General features: G+C 46.1%; 2 protein-coding genes across 3 annotated transcripts in view; one reads left to right on the plus strand and one right to left on the minus strand.

The window, feature by feature from the left end:
- LOC138786678 (oocyte zinc finger protein XlCOF7.1-like) overlaps positions 1 to 24,625 on the minus strand; it is a 65,441-nt gene extending 40,816 nt beyond the window's left edge. Inside the window, exons 1-7 of the mRNA XM_069963657.1 lie at positions 24,619 to 24,625; positions 23,205 to 24,200; positions 7,554 to 7,648; positions 6,805 to 6,972; positions 6,588 to 6,711; positions 6,434 to 6,501; positions 5,816 to 6,146 (exon numbers count right to left, since the gene is read on the minus strand). Coding sequence (XP_069819758.1) covers positions 5,816 to 6,146; positions 6,434 to 6,501; positions 6,588 to 6,711; positions 6,805 to 6,972; positions 7,554 to 7,648; positions 23,205 to 24,200; positions 24,619 to 24,625 — 1,789 coding nt within the window. The remainder of the gene's footprint in view (positions 1 to 5,815; positions 6,147 to 6,433; positions 6,502 to 6,587; positions 6,712 to 6,804; positions 6,973 to 7,553; positions 7,649 to 23,204; positions 24,201 to 24,618) is intronic.
- Positions 1 to 25,813, plus strand: part of LOC138786721 (zinc finger protein ZFP2-like) — a 380,133-nt gene that overhangs the window by 112,328 nt on the left and 241,992 nt on the right. The window lies entirely within an intron of this gene.

Here is a 25,813-nt window from a genome sequence, read left to right on the forward strand (position 1 = left end):
TACGCGGTATAGTGGAGCTGTCTAAGTGATCACTGTCCTCTGTACAGAATTATGTAAAAAACGTAAACCTTTATTTTTAACGTAATAAAATTAATAAAAGGTCCATAAATTGGTATCTCTGTAATAGTGCAGGCCCGAAGAGTATAGAAAACATTTCAGGTTTATTATATTCACTGTCTAGGGCAGGGGTACTCAACAACTTTTAGTGAAGGTCCACTTACCGGGGTCTATTGTCAGGTGAAGGTCCGAGCTGAACATCAGTAGGAAACGTGTTTTGTTACTTTGTCACAAACGTTCAACTATTTATATACAGAATTGCTGCTTATTAGCGGGAAAATTGGCATTTTTTTCTCTCTCACCAGGCCTTTGATATTAGGTACAAAGGGGGTGACTGCCCTGGTAGTATATAGCCCCCCTGTTGCTCCCCCAGTAGTGTATAGCCCCCCCTGTGCGCTCTCCTTCAGTAGTATATAGCCCCCTGTTGATCCCCCAGTAGTATATAACCCCCCTGTGCGCTCTCCCCCTGTAGTATATAGCCCCCTGTGAGCTCCCCCCAGTAGTATATAGCCTCCCCGTGCGCTCTCCCCCTGTAGAATATAGCCCCCTGTGAGCTCCCCCCAGTAGTATATAGCCCCCCTGTGCACTCTCCCCCTGTAGTATATAGCCCCTGTGCGCTGTCCCCCAGTAGTATATAGCCCCCTGTGAGCTCCCCCCAGTAGTATATAGCCCCCGTGAGCTCCCCCCAAGTAGTATATAGCCCCCCTGTGAGCGCCCCCCTGTGAGCGCCCCCCTGTAGTATATAGCCCCCTGTGAGCTCCCCCTGTAGTATATAGCCCCCCATGCACTGTCCCCCTGTAGTATATAGCCCCCTGTGCTCTCCCCCCAGTAGTATATAGCGCCCCTGTGCTCTCCCCCCAGTAGTATATAGCCCCCCTTGTGCTTTCCCCCTGTAGTATATAGCCCCTGTGAGGTCCCCCCTGTAGTATATAGCCCCCTGTGCGCTCCCCTCAGTAGTATATAGCCCCCTGTGAGGTCCCCCCTGTAGTATATAGCCCCCTGTGCGCTCCCCCCAGTAGTATATAGCCCCCTCAGTAGTATATAGCCCCCTGTGAGGTCCCCCCTGTAGTATATAGTCCACCTGTGCGCTCTCCCCTTGTAGATGCCCCCAGACAGAAAAAAAAAATAACAAAAACAACTCACTTAGCACCTCGTTCCCCGCTGCGGCTGTCTTCTTCTCTTCCCGTCGGTCCGGCCCCCGGCTGATACGCGCTCTGTAGGGATGTCCCGGGGATTCCCCAGCAGAGCGCGCATCAGTGACCTCAGCGTACGCCGCCGGCCTGCACTTCCGGGAAGGACAGGCCGGCAGCGTACACTGAGGTCTGTGGTGCGCGCTCTGCTGGGGAATCCCCGGGACATCCCTACAGAGCGCGTATCAGCCGGGGGCCGGACCGACACTGCCCCCAGCCCCACAGGCGTACTGACATCTAAGGACAGTATGCCTATGGGGCGGGGGGCAGTGCGGTGGGGAGCGGGACGGACCGGATCCGGGGCGGTTAGGAGGTCTGACCAGGGGTCCGGACAGCTGGCCTCCGCGGTCCGGGTTCGGACCGCGGTCCGCCAGTTGAGGACCCCTGGTCTAGGGGGTATTATATTCCTATCGTTGTTTTTAAAAAAAATATTTTAGTAAGTATTGAACTGGTATTGAGTATCGAAATAAAAAATTAGTATCGGTATCGAACTCAAAATTCTGGTATCGTGACATCACTAGTCCCTACAGTCAGACATGGCGGAGGGTCCCTGATGGTCTGGGGTTGCTTTGCTGCCTCTGGCACTGGACTGATGGCCGTGTACATGGCATTATGAAGTCTGAAGACTACCAACACATTGTGCAGCATAATGGAGGGCCCAGTGTGAGAAAGGTGGGTCTCCCTCAGAGGTCAGGGGTCTCCCTCAGAGGTCAGGGGTCTCCCTCAGAGGTCAGGGGTCTCCCAGCAGGAAAATGACCCAAAACACACTTCAAAAAGCCCTAGAAAATGGTGTGAGAGAAAGCGCTGGAGACTTCTAAAGTGGCAGCAATTCAACCTGTCTAAAACTGAGGGTCTCAACATTTCAATCCCACAAGAGACATTTGGTGTGGTCAGAGCCTCCTTTCCTTTTCAGTGGCATGCGGACTCTATTGTGTATCTGGGGGTTAGAGTCCCCTCCGCTCTTAGCTCTCTCTTTGCCTTGAATTATACTCCCCTGCTGAATAAGGTCTTGTCGGAAATGACCTCCTACTTCTTAAAACCAGCTTCCTGGTTTGGGCGGATGGCTATTGTAAAAATGGATGTCCTTCCAAAACTGCTGTACATCTTCCAGACTGTACCCATTGTCGTGCCGGTGGCCTTTTTCAGGACCCTGCGCCGTGCCATCACAAAATTTATCTGGGGCAAGAGCAGACCACGGATCAAATACTCCACTCTCACGCAGTCCAGATCCCTGGGTGGCATGGGTCTCCCTGATTTACGCTCTTATCATGAGGCGGCGGTTCTGCGTGGGGTCCTGGACTGGGTACACGGCAGAGGTCTGAAGAGATGGGTGGACCTGATGTTTTCCCTGTGCCCGGTTGACCCCTCTATCCTTCCCTGGATACTTCCTGAAGACCGTCAGGTTTTCTCAGGTCTCCCTTTTCTGATGTCTCATACACTTTGTGTCTGGGATCGATGGGTCGCTAAACGGGGGTTATCTGTTACCCCTGGGCCGCTCTCCCCTATTCTCCAGAATCCGAAATTCCAGCCCGGATGGCAGACACACACGTTCCTGTTATGGGACCGATCTGTCAGTCCTAGAATACGTGACTGCATGACGGGCAGGACAGTTTCTTCTTTGGCTTCTCTCCAAGCCCAGTCTGCAAGAGGTCGGCTGTCCTGGCTGGAACATAATCAGTTGGTCTCTTTCATTAGGGCCCTCTTCCCACGGGACACTTACAACCCGGCACTCACTGACTTCGACAACCTAGTTGTCTCCACATCTGCCATTCCGCATTGCATCTCGGTTATTTATCAGATCTTGATCAGTACCGCTAACCCTGACAGAGCTTCTTTCTTTGATAAATGGGAAGCAGACCTCAACACCTCTTTTGATTCACAGTCTGTCCAGACGATATGCGAACTAACCCACGGCATTTCCATGGCTGCTAAAGCTAAGGAAAAGAACTACAAAATTATCTCAAGGTGGTATTACTGCCCGGTCACCTTGCATAAAATGTTCCCTGAGGCTTCGGACCGCTGCTGGCGGTGCCTAACGGAGGCTGGTGATATGTTGCACATTTGGTGGGCTTGTCCGGGGATCCGTGACTTCTGGGACAAAGTCTTGGGAATCTACAATGCGTACTCTGGACAGACTGTCGTCAACTCTCCTCAACTGACTTTGTTATCTAAACTACCGGGTTCTCTCTCTAAGTCCAAAAAGGGACTCTTGCGACACTTTATGACTGCTGCTCGCATGGTCATCCCCCGACACTGGAAGACTCCCCTTGTACCTACCCTGGCAGAATGGATGAGTGAGCTTAGAGACCTTGGCAGAATGGAAGAGTTAGTGGCTGAGACCCATGACCGATCTGACAAATTTGAGAAAATATGGTTTCCTTGGCGCTTGTTCATGGATTCAGAGGAGTTCCTTGCTCTTATCCGCTAAATCCTGACATTCGGAGGTTCTGTGTTTCTGGGATTGGCGAGTCTAACTGATTGTAGTAGCCATTTTCCTCCCCCTGCCGTCCCCCTCCCTCCCTCTGATCTTCTCTTCATCTTCGTTTTCCTTTTGTCCTTCTTTTCCCTCCCTTTTTTTTTTTTTTTCTTTCTCCAACCTGCATATCTATCACTGTTACTTTTTGCTGGTGGTTCTGTTTGGTGCCCTGAGCACCTCTAGCAGCATTATGCTATAATTGATAGCTGCTTCTATTTGTATTCTTTTATTATATTAGAAAACCTGACACCATGCGACTTGCAGGTCGCAGTTTATTGCATGTGACTTAATATGTATCTGTTATTTTGCATGGTTGCCAATAAAATCAGATTATACATAAAGTGGCAGCAATGAGTCCAGCCCTGAGTCCCATAGACACCTGTGGAGAGATCTCACAATGGCCGCTTGGAGAAGGCGCCCCTCAGATCTCGGGGATCGCCAGCAATTTGCCAAAGAAGAACGGTCTAAAATTCCAGCAGAGCCTTGTAAGATACCCATTGCTGGTTACCGGAAGCCGTTGTCCCCAGTTATTCTGTCTATAGGTTGTGCTACCAAGTATTACGCAGAGGGCGCCAATACTTTTGTCCGGCCCATTTTTGGAGTTTTGTGTAAAATGATCAATGATTTAATTTTTTTTTTCATTCTCTTTTGTGTTTTTTCATTGCAAGCAAAATAAATGAAGATATTATTACCAAAGCATCTGTGATTGCAATCATATTCTGAAAGAAACTGAGTATTATCTGACAGAATTGCAGGGGTGCCAATACTTTTGACCAGCACTGTACAGCCGGACTGGGGCATTTCAAATCTTAAAGAGTCACTGTCGTATTTTTTTTTTTTGCAGAAATCAATAGTCCAGGCGATTTTAAGAAACTTTGTAATTGGGTTTATTAGCCAAATCTGCCATTATCTGCATGTAAAAAGCCTTTTCCCAGGTCCCCCCCTCCTTCCTCTTTTTCATCCACTCTGAAAAATCTGAAAATTGTGACTTGTTGCAGGAGACGTCCCCTGTCTGCTCTAGGGAGAGGGGAGGGGGGAGGAGGAAGGAGGGAGTTAGCCGGCAGCAGAAAGCAGAGAACAGAGGATTACAGGCACTGAGCTGGGTGACAGCTGTAATCTGAGCTCAGACAGGTCACTGGTGATGGTCAGAACAGATAACGGGTGAGGGATTTGTAGATTAACTCTTTGTTGTCCTGTTTTGGTCTTTTCTTTAGCTCTCTCCATAGGAGAACAATGAAGACAGGGGGGAGAGCTTCAAACTGCGCGATAATCGTCCCGTGGAATAGAGTGCAACGATCAGCCGACATTGTTCATGTCGGCTGATCGTTGCAGTCGCTTGTTTTTCAACATGTTGAAAAACAAACGACTGATATAGCAGCGATCTGCTGCCGGCGCTCCGTTGAATACGAGCGTCGGCAGCAGACGCTGCTGTATCCTATGGGCTGCCCGGACGATCAGCGATCCTCCGAGCAGCCCCCCCCCCCCTCCCGCACTCACCCGCTCGCTGCAGCCGCGTTGAATAGCGGCGGCAGCGAGCGGGGAACGAGGAGCAAACGAGAGCTCGTTTGCTCCTCTGACGACCAGTGGAATAGGGGCATTACAACTGATCCGATAAGACAGAAGGCTCTGCGAGACGGAGGAAAAAGAGGAGGTGGAGACGGAGGAAGAAGAGGAGGTGGAGACGGAGGAAGAAGAGGAAGAAGAGCAGGAGAAGGAGGAGGTAACAGAAATGTTCATCCTCGGAGATATTCCCACCATATAATCTCCTTGGGATCAGTCCTATCGCCAGATCAGAATCCTTTCTCCAAGTCCGTACAAGAAGGAAGGCAGAATGCTGGGAAATACTATGGGGGAGATTTATCAAGATGTTTTACAGTAGGTATGGCCCATAGCAACCAATCACAGCTCACATAGCAACCAATCACAGCTCACATAGCAACCAATCACAGCTCAGCTTTCCTCTTACCATAAACACTTCTATGCTGTAGGCCGCATTAGGGCACAGAGTGTATAATATTCCACACAGAATAGTTACAGTCGGTGACTGAGGAGAATGTGTGAGTGTTCTCTGCATTTACTGGTCACTACTCACCTGGGCGGTTACCTGTAGTGATGTCCTCCTTATACTGCTCATCACTGCTGTCATCTGTCTCTTCTTGTTCTAATATTGTGTCTGTATCATTAATAGAGTTCAGATGCTTCCCTCTACCGATGTCCTTATACTGCTCATCACTGCTGTCATCTGTCTCTTCCTCCTCTTCTTCGTCTTTTATTACCTTGTCTGTAGCATTAATGTAATTCAGATTCTTCCCTGTAGTGATTTCCTCCTTATACTGCTCATTACTGCTCACATCTGTCTCCTCTTCGTTTACTATATTGTTTATATCATCAGTATAGTTTATTTCTTCCCCCTGGTTCCTGAGCTGCAAGAAAAAAAAAAAGGAATCTTCAATGAAGAAGGAAAAGTTGAGAATTTACAAGAGACAAGTACAGGAGAGAGACGGTGTACGGCATTAACCCTTACATACACAGACAAGAAAGAGAAAACACAATACACAGGAGTAAAAGGGGAGATGAGGGACAATCGCTTTGTAATAAGCCACAGAGAACCATTACTGTAAGGAGGAACGGAGGGTGAGGGGCCCGAAGCAAATAGGAGGAACTCCGGAGACCCTGACATCTACAGATCATAGGGAACACCTCCATCTACCTGATCCTGATCCTGTGGGAGAAGAGGACGGGGACATCTCTCTGGTGCTGTTCTCTTACTGGATCTGACTGGAGGGAACACATACAGAGACTGAATTCATTCTTTCCATCCAGATAATACAGAGAGGAGGTGTGTATATAGTCCTGTCTATTACCTGCTGATGGGAGGGGCTGCTGATCCTCCAGCATCACATCCTTGTACTGATCCTTGTGTCCTTCTACATACTCCCACTCCTCCATGGAGAAATAGACCGCCACGTCCTGACACCTTATAGGAACCTGACACACACAATGATCACACAGTCATCCCCCCCACCCCTCCAGTGGTGTTACTGTATAATGTCCCAGCATTCCCAGCAGCCACAGTCTCACCTCTCCACTCAGCAGCTCCACCATCTTGTTGGTGACTTCTAGGATCTTCTCTTCCTCCATTTCCTCATGTATCAGGGGCCCCGGGATTGGGCTCAGGGTTCTTCCCCATCCTTCACACCCAGGGGCCCCACAGCGCCCACTAGAGGACTTCTTCACTACTGTGTAATCCTGTGTATGGAGAGACACATTACTATCACTCCATCCATTCCCAGAATCCCTCACCTCTCCAGTCCTATCCATCTGTTATTCCATAGATAAGAATGATGTCATGATGACATCACTCCCAGAATCCCTCACCTCTCCAGTCCTATCCATCAGTTATTCCATAGATAAGAATGATGTCATGATGACATCACTCCCAGAATCCCTCACCTCCCCAGTCCTATCCATCTGTTATTCCATAGATAAGAATGGTGTCATGATGACATCACTCCCAGAATCCCTCACCTCTCCAGTCCTATCCATCTGTTATTCCATAGATAAGAATGATGTCATGATGACATCACTCCCAGAATCCCTCACCTCTCCAGTCCTATCCATCTGTTATTCCATAGATAAGAATGATGTCATGATGACATCACTCCCAGAATCCCTCACCTCTCCAGTCCTATCCATCTGTTATTCCATAGATAAGAATGAGGTCATGATGACATCACTCCCAGAATCCCCCTCACCTCCCCAGTCCTATCCATCTGTTATTCCATAGATAAGAATGATGTCATGATGACATCACTCCCAGAATCCCTCACCTCCCCAGTAAGCAGGAAGAGTATGTGTAGGGTGAGGGTTATTATCCTGTCGGCCATCTTGTCTCTGTCTCTCTCCATGGTTGATGGGTCGGTCTCTTATATAGAAGATATCAGCAGAGGATCCTGGAGGGAAGAGGAGGAGACAATGTAATGCGGCTCTAGATTCCTGGAGATAGAAATATACATGGACAGGAGGGGATATGGGGGAACATGGGAGGAGACAATGTAATATATCTGGGGGATGAAGCTTCTCATAGACGTCACTTATATCTCGCTCTCCTGTTCCCTCCGCGGCTCCGGATAATGCAGCTCTGTTATATTCTCTGCAATAAGCTGCGGTGTAATACATCACATAACCTGAGGGAAATGGTGGCGCTGCTGTATATAGGAGAGAGCGGCCGGGATACAATCCCTGATACATATATATATACTGTACCTCCAGCTGCAGATACAGGAGCCGTGTGCTTCCCCTGTGCTTCCAGGACCTGCCATGATGTCACAGTCATGTGATCAGTCACATGGAGGAGGAGGAGTCACATGATCAGGGGCTGCTGCTCAGTGTATGCAGGACTCTGCTGTGCTGGATGAGCTGAAGTGATGTGTATGCAGCAGAGCTGTGTGTGTGTGATGTGTGTGGAGCAGAGCTGTGTGTGTGTGATGTGTGTGGAGCAGAGCTGTGTGTGTGATGTGTGTGGTATATATGCCTGCAGCAGAGCCCTGTGTGTAATGTACATGTAGCTGAGCTGTATGTGTGTAATGTACATGTAGCTGAGCTGTATGTGTGTAATGTACATGTAGCTGAGCTGTATATATGTGTAATGTACATGTAGCTGAGCTGTATATGTGTAATGTACATGTAGCTGAGCTGTATATGTGTGTAATGTACATGTAGCTGAGCTGTATATGTGTAATGTACATGTAGTTGCGCTGTATGTGTGTAATGTACATGTAGCTGAGCTGTATGTGTGTAATGTACATGTAGTTGCGCTGTATGTGTGTAATGTACATGTAGCTGAGCTGTATGTGTGTAATGTACATGTAGCTGAGCTGTATGTGTGTAATGTACATGTAGTTGCGCTGTATGTGTGTAATGTACATGTAGTTGCGCTGTATGTGTGTAATGTACATGTAGCTGAGCTGTATGTGTGTAATGTACATGTAGCTGAGCTGTATGTGTGTAATGTACATGTAGTTGCGCTGTATATGTGTGTAATGTACATGTAGCTGAGCTGTATGTGTGTAATGTACATGTAGCTGAGCTGTATGTGTGTAATGTACATGTAGCTGAGCTGTATGTGTGTAATGTACATGTAGCTGAGCTGTATATGTGTAATGTACATGTAGTTGCGCTGTATGTGTGTAATGTACATGTAGCTGAGCTGTATGTGTGTAATGTACATGTAGTTGCGCTGTATGTGTGTAATGTACATGTAGCTGAGCTGTGTGCAGGGCCGGACTGGGACTTAAAGTCAGCCCTGGCAATCAAACCCCAGCAGCCCACATACCATATCATGGATAGCCGTGTAAAATCAGCACTGTAGCAAATTCTGCTTCATTTAGCCGTCTCCCCACTACTCCCTTAAACATGTGAACCCACCACCAGCACACAAAAATAATGATATAACATGATCTGCTGTGGAGTTGATGCGGCATATATATCCATTCATTTCAACTGATTAAATCAGAAGCTTCAAATCTGCATTGGATTAGGTATGAACGTGCCCTTAAAGGGAACCTGTGAGGTCTATACCAGGTACACAGCTGTAGATCCCAGCGTACAGATCAGGGATCGGACCTTTAGTCCAGTGTAAACCTCTATAATCATTATTTTCATTACCAGCTGAAGTGTCACAGAGGTGGAGCCACCGCAGCACCTTCTGCCCCCGCCCCTTCCTGCTCTGACTGATGGACGTATAGGGTGCTGCTGCCACTGCTTTTGTGAAACTTTAGTTGGTAATGAAAAGGACAATTATAAAAGTTTACACTGGACTAAAGGTCCTGTCAGTGATATCTCCCTCACACCTGTCTGCTGAGATCTACAGCCCTAGATATGGTATGGACCTCACAGATTCCCTTTAAAGGAGAAAAACATGGCCACCTTTTTCCAGAAACAGCGCCACACTCTTCTTCAGTTTGTGTGAGGTATTGCAGCTCAGTTCCATTGAAGTGAATGGAGCCAAGTTGTAATAACCATACACAGTCTGAGGACAGGGTGGTGCTGTTTTTGGATAAAAGTTACCATATTTTTTAAATCCTTTTTATCCTGACTATGTCTGCACTCCATATAATGGCAGTATAAGTAGTAAGCTTTTAACTATTAAAATGTGTCTGCTACAAATATGTAATCAAAGCTACAAAATAAGCTGCTACATAGCTATTTCCTATGGGATATCTATCTCCTATTTCTCTCTCTCTCTCTTATCTATCTATCTATCTATCTATCTATCTCCTATTTATTCATCCATCCATCTCCTATCTATCTATCTATCTATCTATCTATCTATCTATCTATCTATCAATCTATCTATCTATCTCCTATCTATCTATCTATCTATCTATCTATCTCCTATCTATCTATCTATCTCCTATCTATCTATCTATCTATCTATCTATCTATCTATCTATCTATCTATCTATCTATCTATCTCCTATTTATCTCTCTCTCTCTTATCTATCTATCTATCTCCTATTTATTTAACTCTCTTTCTCTCTCTCTCCTATCTATTATCTATCTATCTATCTCCTATCTATCTATCTATCTCCTATCTATCTCCTATCTATCTATCTATCTCTCTCCTATCTATCTATCTATCTATCTATCTATCTCCTATCTATCTATCTATCTATCTATCTCCTATCTATCTATCTCCTATCTATCTATCACCTATCTATCTATCTATCTATCTCCTATCTATCTATCTCCTATCTATTATCTATCTATCTATCTCCTATCTATCTATCTATCTATCTCCTATCTATCTCCTATCTATCTATCTATCTCCTATCTATCTATCTCCTATCTATCTATCTATCTATCTATCTATCTATCTATCTATCTCCTATCTATCTATCTCCTATCTATCTATCTATCTCCTATCTATTATCTATCTATCTATCTATCTATCTCCTATCTCTCTATCTATCTCCTATTTATTTATCTCTCTCTCTCTCTATTTCCTATCTATCTCTCTCTCTCTCTCTCTCTATCTCCTATCTATCTCCTATTTATCTCTCTCTCTATCTATCTTGTATCTCTCTCCAAAACTACCAGTATATAAGTAACAAATAATATCACCACACCAGGAGCACGGCCATTACCACCACACCATGACTAATACCGCTATACTGTGACTGAATACAATCCACTATATAAAACACTAATATTACCAATAATACGAGTAATACCATCACACCATGCCCACTACTCTCACCATACAGTGACTGGACAATACCACTATACTGTCACCAAATAACAGCCACTCTATAATGGCCAATATTCTCCCAAAGCAGTGACCATAGAACACAGTTGTCAAACTCCGTCCCTCCAGCTGTTACAAAACTACAATCCCCATCATGCCTGGACAGCTAAAGCATGTTGGGAATTGTAGTTTTGCAACACCTGGAGGGCCAGAGTTTGACACCCCTGATACTTAGGCAGATCCCAGCTGTATAAAGGTTCTGCAGACCTGATAAGTTATTATAGTGCAATTACATCCTGTAACTCACAGTAGGCGTCTTCTCTGCATGAAGAGACGTCCACTTTTCCTTTTCTTCTCCATCTGGCTCCGGCCATCATGAAGACTTCTCTGGCCAGGACTCCTCTCCACGGGATCTGCCAGACAGACATTTTAGGCTTCTTGCTCCAGCAACATCCTCATCTATACATCCCTCCATATAGAATAGCCCCCCCTGCATCCCCCAATATAGAATAGCCCCCCTGCTGTACATCCCCCAATATAGAATAGCCCCCCCTGCATCCCCCCCATATAGAATAGCCCCCCATGCTGTACATCCCCCATACAGAATAGCCCCCCCTGCTGTACATCCCCCCAATATAGAATAGCCCCCCTGCATCCCCCCATATAGAATAGCCCCCCTGCATCCCCCCATATAGAATAGCCCCCTGTGCATCCCCCCATATAGAATAGCCCTCCCTGCATCCCCCCATATAGAATAGCCCCCCTGTGCATCCCCCCATATTGAATAGCCCTCCCTGCATCCCCCCATATAGAATAGCCCCCCTGCATCCCCCCATATAGAATAGCCCCCTGTGCATCCCCCCATATAGAATAGCCCCCTGCATCCCCCATATAGAATAGCCCTCCCTGCATCCCCCCATATAGAATAGCCCCCTGCATCCCCCCATATAGAATAGCCCCCCTTGCATCCCCCAATATAAAATAGCCCCCCTGCTGTACATCCCCCCATATAGAATAGCCCCCCTTGCATCCCCAATACAGAATAGCGCCCTTACATCCCCCCATATAGAATAGCCTCCTTACAGCCCCCCATACAGAATAGCCCCCTTACATCCCCAATACAGAATAGCCCCCTTACATCCCCCCATATAGAATAGCCTCCTTACAGCCCCCCCATACAGAATAGCCCCCTTACATCCCCAATACAGAATAGCCCACTTACATCCCCAATACAGAATAGCCCCCTTACATCCCCCTATATAGAATAGCCCCATTACATCCCGCTATATTGAATAGCCCCCTTACATCCCCCCATATAGAATAGCCCCCTTACATCCCCCCATATAGAATAGTCCCCCAATACAGAACAGCCCCCTTACATCCCCCATATAGAATAGCCCCCCCCCTGCATCCCCCCAATAGTATAGCCCCCCTGCACCCCCCCCCCCATAGAATAGCCCCCCCTGCGTGTCTGCCCCCTCCCGATATGTGGCCACATGTGAAGGGCTTTAAAAAAAAACAGACAAAAAAAAGAAACAAACATTCTCACCTTACCTTGCTCCCCAGCAGCTTCTTCCTCGGCCTGGATCTTCGGTCCACAGCTGCAGCGCGGCGGCGGCGGCGGCGGCTCCTCTCTCTCCTCCAGGTCCTCTGCGGCGCGTCAGGGAAGTGACGTCACCGCTGGGGGCCTGGTGGAGGTGGCTGCAGACGTGCCTGCACGCGGCACGTCTGCGGCCTCGGCACTTAGAGGGATCAGGCGGGGGGGGGAAGACATGCCACCGCAGCCCCCTCCCGCTACCACAGCCCGCTCACCTCGGCCCGGCTGGCCCGCCCCTGCCCCCTCCTGACATGCTCCTCCTATTAACGAGGGGCCGCCGCATCAGCCCCACGCTCCTGCTCCACGTTGATTAGATTGGAGGAGCATGTCAGGAGCGGGCAGGGGCCGTCCGAGCGGATGCGCAGAAAGAAGCGGGCCGCAGCGGTGGTTTTTTTTTTTTTGCCATCATGCAGCCTGGGCGGCCCACGGACTGGTAATCCGGCCAGCCCAGCGGGCATTTGCCCGCCTTGCCAGATTACCAGTCCGGGCCTGGCTGTGTGTGTGTAATGTACATGTAGCTGAGCTGTATATGTGTGTAATGTACATGTAGCTGAGCTGTATGTGTGTAATGTACATGTAGCTGAGCTGTATATGTGTAATGTACATGTAGCTGAGCTGTATATGTGTGTAATGTACATGTAGCTGAGCTGTATATGTGTAATGTACATGTAGCTGAGCTGTATATATGTGTAATGTACATGTAGCTGAGCTGTATATGTGTAATGTACATGTAGCTGAGCTGTATGTGTGTGTAATGTACATGTAGCTGAGCTGTATATGTGTGTAATGTACATGTAGCTGAGCTGTATATGTGTAATGTACATGTAGCTGAGCTGTATATGTGTGTAATGTACATGTAGCTGAGCTGTATATGTGTAATGTACATGTAGCTGAGCTGTATATGTGTAATGTACATGTAGCTGAGCTGTATGTGTGTGTAATGTACATGTAGCTGAGCTGTATATGTGTGTAATGTACATGTAGCTGAGCTGTATATGTGTAATGTACATGTAGCTGAGCTGTATATATGTGTAATGTACATGTAGCTGAGCTGTATATGTGTAATGTACATGTAGCTGAGCTGTATGTGTGTAATGTACATGTAGCTGAGTTGTATGTGTGTAATGTACATGTAGCTGAGCTGTATATGTGTGTAATGTACATGTAGCTGAGCTGTATATGTGTAATGTACATGTAGTTGAGCTGTATATGTGTAATGTACATGTAGCTGAGCTGTATATGTGTAATGTACATGTAGCTGAGCTGTATATGTGTGTAATGTACATGTAGCTGAGCTGTATGTGTGTAATGTACATGTAGCTGAGCTGTATATATGTGTAATGTACATGTAGCTGAGCTGTATGTGTGTAATGTACATGTAGCTGAGCTGTATGTGTGTAATGTACATGTAGCTGAGCTGTATATGTGTGTAATGTACATGTAGCTGAGCTGTATATGTGTGTAATGTACATGTAGCTGAGCTGTATATGTGTAATGTACATGTAGCTGAGCTGTATATGTGAGTAATGTACATGTAGCTGAGCTGTTTGTTACATTTGGGCCCTGGGAATCATCCTTTATTATCAGTGCACAGAATGTATTGTTCTAACTTTCTCACACGTTATACCACCTGACTGCGCAGTACAGGAAGCAGCTACCATGTATGAATTTGGCCTATCAGAGTGTGACATGTATGTGTCTTGTGACTTGGGACCCCGCCTGTATTGAATTTCTACATACTTTATGTGAATACACTACGCATGTGTAGTACCGCCCCATATTCTGACTATAAAATGTGATTACCATAATAAAACTTGGGCCATTATTATCCAGGCTTATAATCATGATACATTGTCTTATCTGTGTCCGTGATTTATAAGTGACGAGTTGGTAATACTGCAGGTTACAGCTCTAGCTATCAATTGGGAACCATCCATCCTGGGAGGATCTGGCTCCATAGAGTCAGATCAACATCTAAATTTAGACTTATCAATTTGGCGCTCGATGGCAGGGACTCAGCCTCTTGCAAACCAGAATGCTGGTGTGACCGGATGTGGTGATTTATCCATCATCGGACGCTCAGATATAACTGGCCAGGTAAGAAAGACTTCCTTTCTTACGCACTATCTGCGCCTCCGCTGAGCGGATCTAATGAGATTCCCGTCACACCTGCCTTCTCTATATGTCTGTAAAGCTGAGTCTAATTGTTAGACGTCGCAAACTGTTGTGTGATTGAGATAAGCTGTTGCTGTATTTATGCTGAATTAAGGAAAGGGATTGCCGAACATGATCACTTCTGCGTCCTTACGGGGAGGCTGTGATTAATGCTTAACCCTTGTAATACAGCATGGCATCGAGAACAGCTGCGAGGTCACAGACAGCAGGCACATAACTTTTGGAGTGAACGGGTTCCTGATAAGTGATATCTGTCTCGAGCAGCGGGAACAATACTTGTATTGATCCCATTATTTTTGCTTTTACTGTGGTAGAGAGCAGGTCAGAAGATCTGTGACTTACCCCCTTGCCCCCTAGGAGGAATTAGCAACGAGGGACAGTAGGTTGCTGTAGAGCGTCGCTATAGCGTGTCACTGTGACGGCTGGGCCTATAGCGGCTGTGCTTGTCAAGACCTAAGGTTTAGGTTTTAGTCCCCAATACGCTACCTAGGGATTAGCTGAGCAAGGATGAGACAGTTATTCACTAAAAGAAGGGATCCCCAGTCTCCACAAGAAGTTTATGTGAAGCTGATGTGAAGCTAAGGAAGATATAGTTAGCGATGGGCATGAGAAGATGCAGTGTAAGATCTAGAACAGATCTTTAGGAGGTTTGATATGAAGGCAGATACATGCCTTAGCCCCGCCAACCTCTGGCTCTCTGACCAACACCTGGGAAACCCTCACACTCCTGTGCACACTTATTTTTGCCTTGTGGGTAGGTAACCAGACTAAGGCTATGTTCACACTACGTATGCTTCCGGCCGTAGTGCGCTCCGTGAATATGCGGCCGGAAACTTACGTAGTTAGCGTACAATGCAAAGTATACAATCCCGGCTGCACAGTTCACACTTCGTACGAATATACGCCGGGATCGTATACGGCGCCATAAGAAATGAACAAGACCATTGTTTCCAGCCGGAAGGCTTGTAACTTACACCCGCAGCGTATCCCGCGGCTCCGTACGAAGTGGTGATTTCTTCATTTTTCCGCTCTTCTATGCCGATCCAAAAGGTTCTGTGGGGTGTCCGGGGCTAGGCGAAGATTTCCAAGTAAAAGACCGCTGTCAGATCACTTCGTAGGGGGCTCGGGAAGCGTAAGTAGACTACGGGCCTACGTTCGCAATGCGTACGAATCCGCCCGCACATCGAATATTCGCACGGCCGTTGTTTCAGCCGCACATGTACGGCGCCGTACGAAATGCGTACGGATTCGTACATAGTGTGAACATAGCCTTACATGTAACATGCAGGGCAAATGGGTCCTTGGAATTTCCAGGAACCTTAGGGGTTAATGTAAGTACTATCCATAGGGGGAATCAAGGATTAGAGTTCTAAGAGGGGAGGGTGTGGAGTAGATAGATGAGAGCCAGAGGGTCAGACAGAAGGAAAACATTCAGGATAATGGGTGGGAAGCACAGGTCCAGCTGGGTGGACATGTCATGTGCCGGTGACCAACAATATCTAGATAAGACAGAATATTGTAGTGTGTGTGGCAGACCCAAGCCACATCATTATGTTACACCATTGTACCCAGTTTATATCTGTATACAAACCCCAGACCCTGCAAAAAGCCAACCTACCTCCAATGGTGGCGTATAGACCCTTTGTTCTGCAGGAATCTTCCCCTTGGTCGGCTGTTGAAGTAGTTACTTTGATTTAAAGTGCCCCTGACCTGATAGTAGTGATGCCTTTGTGGAGGTGGGAAGCCTAACCTCAAATAGTGTCTAAGTACAATGCCACATACTCAGACAAGGAGAACAGTCCAGCTCATTGCTAGATACAGTACTGAGAGAGCTGAAAAGAGGTTAATGAAGGCTGCATAGTGTAGCAGCGTACAATTATTTGGCACATGAGATATTTTGTTGTTTTATTTTGATTTGTACAAGGTCTCTCCCTTAAGCGGCTACAAAGGGAGTGTAATGTCCTCTCCTACATTATATACTGTTGTATTTCAGCCAGTTTTACAACACTGGTGTTCCCTTTAGAAGTAGTATGTTACGTGTTACAAAATGTTGATAATTTTCTGTTGTCCCGATCATAAAACATGTATTTATTTCTGTAACCAAAGATGGCGACTGAGAACAAAACACTCCCACATATCATCCACGTCTGTATTATAATTGTGACGTCTCAAAACCACGCCCTAAGCCAACACCCCTATATCCGGTTATCTAGTCTGGTGGCCATTTTAACTCCTGGCATTTCTGTCCTCCGCCCATACTGCTTAGTGTCACTGAGGGGGCGGGCACAGGACTCTCCGATAGAGTCTAACAACTGTAATGAATGTTATTACCTAATGGTTAGGAAAGTTAGACAAAGGTTTGTAAAAAGCAATGAGACTGTTTGAAAGAGTCGAGTCTAGTAGACCTATTATTGTATAAGATTGTTATACGGAAGTGTCAGGAGGAGTCAGAGAGGAAAAGCGCGTTTATTAGGAATGTCAAGAGAAAAGTGATAATTGGTAAAGATCAAACACAGAATTTTGTGCACGTATTAAAAAGAAGTAGTTTACTACTGTAATATATATATATATATATATATATATATATATTTGTATGTAACTTTATTTAACAAGTCTTTATTTATATATATATATGTGTGTGTGTGTATATATGTGTACACATCTATCCTAATAAGTTCTACTCAAATTATTTTTTTTTTCTAAGAAGTTATAAGTATGTGTGTCACTGTCCAAGGTTACCTGTGAGATGGGACAGAACGGGGGTTGCTCAGAGCTGCGCGGTCTGGTGTATAAGAGCACAGCGCTGATATCTTCTGTAACTTATAGGATGTTTGGAAAAACATGGTTTGTTGTTTTGGGGGGTACTGGCTACTATGGGGGGCACTGGCTACTATGGGGGGCACTGGCTACTATGGGGGCACTGGCTACTATGGGGGGCACTGGCTTCTATGGGGGGCACTGGCTACTATGGGGGGCACTGGCTTCTATGGGGGCGTATACATGGGGGGATTGGCTACTATGGGGGCACTATATGGGGGGATTGGCTACTATGGGGGGCACTATATGGGGGGATTGACTACTATGGGGGCACAATATGGGGGGATTGGCTACTATGGGGGGCACTATATGCAAAGATGTGGGGGATTTGATGGCGGCGGTTGAAGGGGGGGGGGGGCAATTAACACCTCTGCCCAGGGGCCCATAATGCTGTTAAGACGGCCAGGCCCGCTTCTGCCATGAGGCGGAATGAGCCTTCCGCCTCAGGCGGCAGATTTTGAGGTCCGGCAGGGTGCGGCATTATGTCCCCCCTGCTGTCATTTTTGTTAAGTATCACTTAACAAAAATGACAGCGGCCGCTCACCTGTCCTGTCGCCCGCGCTCTCCACATCCCGTCAGGTCCCGCGATGTCACCCTACAGCTGTCATGGACCTCCAGGCTGTGGTGAGTGCCCGGGGTCGGTGGGGGACGCGCTGGGGTGATCGGGTCGCGCAGGGCCGCCCCGCGTGACCCGATCACCCCATTCACTCACCACAGCCTGGAGGTCCGTGACAGCTGCAGGGTGACGTCGCGGGACCTGACGGGATGTGGAGACAGCGGAGAGCGCGGGCCGGCTGCAGCATGGGACAGGTGAGCAGCTGGCTGCGGGGGGGAAGGGAGCGGGGGTCGCATGCCGGCCATTACTCGGGGCGGCCACCTGAGGTTTGCCTCAGGCGGCAGAAACCCTGGAATCGGCCCTGAAGACGGCCCTGGGTGGATGGGGAGATGTTTCCGGTCTATTCCTGAGGTAACCATGCATAGTGTACAGGTGGATGGGGAGATGTTTCCGGTCTCTTCCTGAGGTAACCGTACATAGTGTACAGGTGGATGGGGAGATGTTTCCGGTCTCTTCCTGAGGTAACCGTACATAGTGTACAGGTGGATGGGGAGATGTTTCCGGTCTCTTCCTGAGGTAACCGTACATAGTATACAGGGGGATGGGGAGATGTTTCCGGTCTCTTCCTGAGGTAACCGTACATAGTATACAGGGGGAGGGGGAGATGTTTCCGGTCTCTTCCTGAGGTAACCGTACATAGTGTACTGGTGGAGGGGGAGATGTTTCCGGTCTCTTCCTGAGGTAACCGTACATAGTGTACAGGGGGATGGGGAGATGTTTCCGGTCTCTTCCTGAGGTAACTGTACATAGTGTACAGGTGGAGGGGGAGATGTTTCCGGTCTCTTCCTGAGGTAACGGTACATAGTGTACAAGGGAATGGGGAGATGTTTCCGGTCTCTTCCTGAGGTAACCGTACATAGTGTACAGGGGGATGGGGAGATGTGTCCGGTCTCTTCCTGAGGTAACCGTACATAGTGTACAGGTGGAGGGGGAGATGTTTCCGGTCTGTTCCTGAGGTAACCGTACATAGTATACAGGTGGATGGGGAGATGTTTCCAGTCTCTTCCTGAGGTAACGGTACATAGTGTACAAGGGAATGGGGAGATGTTTCGGGTCTCTTCCTGAGGTAACCGTACATAGTGTACAGGGGGATGGGGAGATGTGTCCGGTCTCTTCCTGAGGTAACCGTACATAGTGTACAGGTGGAGGGGGAGATGTTTCCGGTCTGTTCCTGAGGTAACCGTACATAGTATACAGGGGGATGGGGAGATGTGGATCTGTTTGTTTTTAAGTCTTTTCCAGAGACAATCAGCTAGAAGCTGAGAGACCAGCGGATGGAGAGGAGGTACAGGGTAAAGATGGCGTCAGACAGTAAGTAACTGTGTTTGCCACCTGCCTTGTATCCCACTGTAAGTTATCTGACAAAACCAGCAGAAGGAAGCCATGTGTAATGTGATGTAGTATCCTCACATTGGGCGGCCCAGGAGACAACAAATATAGCAGAGAGGGTTGTGTACGGCTGTATTATCTACACCTGTCATAACCTACTGTAAGTAACACCGTAAAGTGCCTGTCTGCATAGTCTGTCATCTTCCTGCCTGTTTCAGGGAATGTAAGTGGACGTCATCCAGCTGCCACAGGTGGCCTATATAGGTATGTCCTTGTCTGTCCTGGTGTCTTCTTTACAGGTCAGCCAAAGCTATGGGAGAGAACAAAGCCAATGTCTGAGGTGATACTAGTGGCCTTAAAAGAAGCCAAGAGTCCAAGTGTCTGAAACCTTAGATGATGTATAGTATATACTTTGCTGTTATTTCTATGGTGGTTATTTTATGTGTAATATGTGATGATCTCAGTGACACAAGAGACAATTCAGTAGGATCCAAATATTATATCGGTAATAAGCGCCCAGTTACTTCATATTATTGGTCTATGTATTATACTATATGATTATGTACAGGAAGAGATGTGACCAGTCATTAGACCTGTGTGATATAATCATAGTTTTCTAGATACAAAAATGAAGTAAAAAGACTAAAAAAAAAAAAAGTGGAAAATTTTGAGAATCCCTTACTGATGATTGTGAATTTACTAATTGGTTATTATAAGTGAATCTAGAGGTTACATAGTAGGTCACATTGTGGAGATTTTATTGCATTTACCTGTTATGCTATTTTTGGTTTATGTATCAATTAACTCTTTATTTTTGCTTTTGCCATGAGATAAGATTTGCTCACATCTAAACTTTTCTTTTTCAGAAACTTTTTAAAATCAGTTGTTGTGACTTTCCAATCCCCACATGATGCCGAAGTGGTAGAGTCCTTGTGATAGAGTCCCGTCTGTTATATGCAGTGATAAGACAATAAGGTTTGGTTATTTTGATAAAATCCGGAGAGGTATTTGTCATATATATATATATATATATATATATATATATATATATATATATATATATGTTGGTTTGGGTATTGATAATAATCTTTATTTGTTTTGCTGTAACTAAGCTGTATATTGATGTATACTGTACAGACTCAGCCATTGTTTAGTATTTTCTTTCGGTTATTGCAGATCTACCTATCGCATCTGCTGTAAGTTTGTTCCGCCATCTATAACTCTCAATAAAACGTATAGTACTATTCTTGTCTATCCTATGGTGATGCCCATAAACTAATGGGAGTCCTTCAGGGTCTCTTCCAAGTGGTCTTATGCATAATACTGATCTGTTAGTCAGTAAAAGTGTTTATGTGTATTTTCTCTCGTATAAAACCTCGACAAACAGGAAGAAACTTCACCCTCATATAAGTGACTAACGTTACTATGTTTTCTTTCTCTTATCGGTTCTCTTGAATCTGTGCCGCCTGGACATTTCTGGAGGTTGGATGCTGGACAAGTACTCGGAGGATGAGTTCACCTGTGGTCCCTTGATCAACCTGCAGCTGAGGGTGGAGTCCTTAAAACCTCCGGCTACGACCCAACCACCAGTGATGACCTATGTCCATGCTCCACGGATATCAAATGGGGGATTGATAAGGCTAGGGGGTGTGATTTTACCTACCTGCACCGTACCTATATGACTACACATATATATACAGGCCTTTGAATTAGAAGCATCAGTACATAAAAGTATAGAGTTCCTGATTTTATATTTCTAATGTCTGGGAAATTCCTCTATCCTTGAGACTTCTGATACATGGAGACAATAAGGAATGATGAACTATGTCTCTCGATTTCTTATCAAGCTTTGAAGGACATTTTCAGAAGAAACTGGACTGTTTGGTCTATTGTGCTCTTGAATTGATGGGAAAGTATCTTTGCACAGAATGTATTGTTCTAACCTTCTCACACGTTATACCAACTTGACTGCGCAGTACAGGAAGCTACTGACCATTTATGGACTGGCCTATCAGAGTGTGACATGTATGTGTCTTGTGACTTGGAACCCCACCTGTATTAAATGTTTACATTTCATATGGTACACTACGCATGTGTAGTACCGCCCCATATTCTGTCTATAAAATGTGATTACCATAATAAAACTTGGGTCATTTTTATTCAGGCTTATAATCCTGATACATTGTCTTATCTGTGTCCGTGATTTATAAGTGACGAGTTGGTAATACTGCAGGTTACAGCTCTAGATATATTTAAAAACCATCCTTTATCCTGGGAGGACTTGGCTCCATAGAGTCAGGTCAACATCTAAATGTAACCTTAACAACAGGTTCTGCAGACTTTATAAGTGACTATAGTGCAGTTCAATCCAGTGACTCACAGGGGGCATGTTCCCTGAATGAATTGCAAGTGACGTTTTTGCTCATTGAAGTTGTTTCTTTTTATTTTCTTCTTCATCTGAAGCGGCCATCATGAAAACTTCTTCGACCATGACTCATCTCCGCAGAAGATTCCAGATAAATTGTAAGCCTCCCAGCTCCAGCATCATCCTCATCTCTTTACAAACTGCCCAAGTGATTTGCTTCACACAGTAACAGAGCTCCCTCTGTGCCCCCAGATAGGCAGTTAGAACCACTCTGTGCCTCCATACAGTAGACAAACCCCCTCTGTGCCCCCCATATAAGCAGTTGGGATTATTATGTGCCTCCAAATGGTAGTCAGGCTGCTCTGTGCCCCCATATAGTAGTTAGGTCTCAGTGTTTCACCATGTAGTGGTTAGGCCCCACTTTACTTTGTGCCTCCATATAGTACGGACCCAGGTTTTTCTACAGATCCGTCAATGGAAGTCTATGGGATCCGCAGTTTTTAAGGGTTGAGCATTTTTTTTAACCAGTTCAACTTTGTTAACAAGCACTCTACATCTTAGGGGAATTTGCAAAAAAAATACGTAATGTGGATGTACTTCATACTGACTTTTTAGCAGATTGGGGCCCTGATAATGGACACAATGTATGGATGAGAAAAATACACTGAATGTGTGAAAGAGGCCTAAGGTAATCCAATCTCCCCCATGGGTAAACCTCCCTGTAAAATAGCCCCCCCCCCCACCACTGCACACAGACCAACACTTCCACTGTATGGGGGTGATTACAGTGCAGTTACATCCAGTGACATTGCCTCATATCTGAGTCACTTTGCCTTTTCTTCTCCCCCCTGACCGCCATGATGACCTCTTCCAGTCACTACTCGTCTCTGCAGAACTAGATGAACATCTTGGGCTCCACAGTTTTCCAGCACTTCCTTACCTCTTACTTTACGATACTGCCCGAACTGTAGCTAAGTCTCATTTGCATCCTATGTGTAATTACCCACCTGTTTGGCCCCCGCACTTTAATATAATCTCTTCTGTTTCTCCCATGTTATAATAATTCCCTTTCTGTGCCCCCAACTAATAATTATACCCCCCGATTGCTCCCATATTATCTTCTCGAGTAGCAGTTATATCATCATAACCCTATATATATATATATATATATATACACATCCACATGAGATGGAGGGAGAGGAGACTAAGGTTTAGAAGAAACATTTTATTACCAATTGGTGAGAAGTTTGGAGCTGCGGTATATGATATCTGTATTACCGCCAAATCTCCTCTGTACATGGGGAATACATAGCTGTGGTATCCGGCTTCTATCTGCTTTCTGGAGAACAGACGTCTGACTGATCACTGAGCGATCTCATTGGCTTCTCCCGTGAGTGACTGTTTAGATGTTTCATAAGGTTAGATTTCTGCCTGAAACATTTCCCACATTTATCACACGAGTATGGCTTCGCTCCTGTGTGAGTTCTTTCATGTACAATGATATGTGATTTCTGAGTAAAACATTTTCCACATTCTGAACATGAAAACGGCTTCTCTCCTGTGTGAATTCTTTGATGTTTAACAAATTGTGATTTCGCAATAAAACATTTTCCACATTCTGAACATGAAAATGGCTTCTCTCCAGTGTGAGCTCTTTTATGGTCTGTGAGATGTGATTTCACAACAAAAGATTTCCCACATTCTGAACACAAAAATGGCTTCTCACCTGTGTGATTTCTTTCATGTTTTAAGAGATTTGATTTGTCACTAAAATATTTTCCACATTTTGAACATGAAAATGGCTTCACTCCTGTATGAGTTCTTTGATGTTTAACAAGACAAGATTTTTGAGTAAAACATTTCCCACATTCTGAACACGAAAATGGCTTCTCTCCAGTGTGAGTTCTTTTATGGTCTGTGAGAGATGATTTCACAGCAAAACATTTCCCACATTCTGAACACGAAAATGGCTTCTTCCCTGTGTGAGTTCTCTGATGTTGCAGGAGTTGATGTTTCTGAGTAAAATATTTTCCACATTCTGAACATGAAAATGGCTTCTCTCCTGTATGAGTTCTTTGATGATTAACAAGATAATATTTTTGAGTAAAACATTTCCCACATTCTGAACATGAAAATTGTTTTTCCTCATTTTGCCTAACAAAATGTGAGAGATGAGAGGGCAGGATGGGTTTAAAAGGATCAGATGATTCACTGCTGCCATGAGGGGCTGGGGTAATAGAATGTTCTTCATATGTATCCTGTGTGATAGGATTCTCTGCTTTATAACCTGAATATATCCGATTTCCCTCTGATCTCCAGGTACAGTCACCTGACAATAGAGAAGAGAGGATTTCTGAGTAATAACCTTAGAAATGTTTCATATTGTAGCTTGCTTTACAATGAGCATGGACACCTATCTCTGACAGATGTCTATGCACCCCATGCTATTTAGATACTGTAGCCTCACCCAACAGACAAAATAATGTCGGGGCCTCGCCAGACTGACCAAGAGGAGGCCGGGGCCTCGCCAGACTGACCAAGAGGAGGCCGGGGCCACGCCATCTGTGGTAGAAGTCCATGCAAAATTAATACCTATTGCTCAGCCGCTCTTTATTTGTCTCCTAATCTCCTAACCTAAAAAAAAAATTAAAATTGCTGGTGTTGTGTCTAAGGCTTATCTAAACATTGTGGCCAAGTTTAGCTGCTATATGATCTTTTTTTGTGGCTGCTGTGGAGCTGTTTCCTACCATCCATGTTCCTTGTGTCCAGGCTGGCCCCTTCAGCCACGCCCACTGCTGCTAAGCCCGCCCCTCAGCTACGCCCACTGCTAAGCCTGTCCCCTCAGCCACACCCACTGCTGCTAAGCCAGCCTCCTCAGCCACGCCCACTGCTGCTAAGCCAGCCCCCCTCAGCCACGCCCACTGCTGCTAAGCCAGACCCCCTCAGCCACGCCCACTGCTGCTAAGCCAGCCCCCTAAGTTACACTGACAGCTGCTAAGCCAGCCCCTCAGCCACGCCCAGTGCTGCTAAGCCAGCCCCCTCAGCCACGCCCACTGCTGCTAAGCCAGCCCCCTCAGTAACACTGACTGCTGCTAAGCCAACCCCTTCAGTAACACCCACTGCTGCTAAGCCAACCCCTTCAGTAACGCCCACTGCTGCTAAGCCAGACCATTTCCCACCTCCTTACGTCAGTGAAGCCAATAACATCAGCCAAGGATATCACATGACACAACCCCACAGACACCCCACAGCCCCTCCTGCCTCCGCTGCAGAGGGAATGTAACCATCACACAGTGACTTATCAGCACCTGGGAGAGAGAGAGAGGGGGAGATATACAGAGATAGCAGGAGAGACAGAGAAGGGGGAGATATACAGAGATAGCAGGAGAGACAGAGAAGGGAGAGATATACAGAGATAGCAGGAGAGACAGAGAAGGGGGAGATATACAGAGATAGCAGGAGAGAGAGAGAGGGGGAGATATACAGAGATAGCAGGAGAGACAGAGAAGGGGGAGATATACAGAGATAGCAGGAGAGACAGAGAAGGGGGGAGATATACAGAGATAGCAGGAGAGACAGAGAAGGGGGGAGATATACAGAGATAGCAGGAGAGACAGAGAAGGGGGAGATATACAGAGATAGCAGGAGAGACAGAGAAGGGGAAGATATACAGAGATAGTATACAGAGATAGCAGGAGAGACAGAGAAGGGGGAGATATACAGAGATAGTATACAGAGATAGCAGGAGAGACAGAGAAGGGGGTAGATGTACAGAGATAGCAGGAGAGACAGAGAAGGGGGAGATATATAGAGATAGCAGGAGAGACAGAGAAGGGGAAGATATACAGAGATAGCAGGAGAGACAGAGAAGGGGGAGATATACAGAGATAGCAGGAGAGACAGAGAAGGGGGAGATATACAGAGATAGCAGGAGAGACAGTG

This window comes from Dendropsophus ebraccatus, chromosome 3, assembly GCF_027789765.1.
Source record: "Dendropsophus ebraccatus isolate aDenEbr1 chromosome 3, aDenEbr1.pat, whole genome shotgun sequence".
NCBI lineage: Eukaryota > Metazoa > Chordata > Amphibia > Anura > Hylidae > Dendropsophus > Dendropsophus ebraccatus.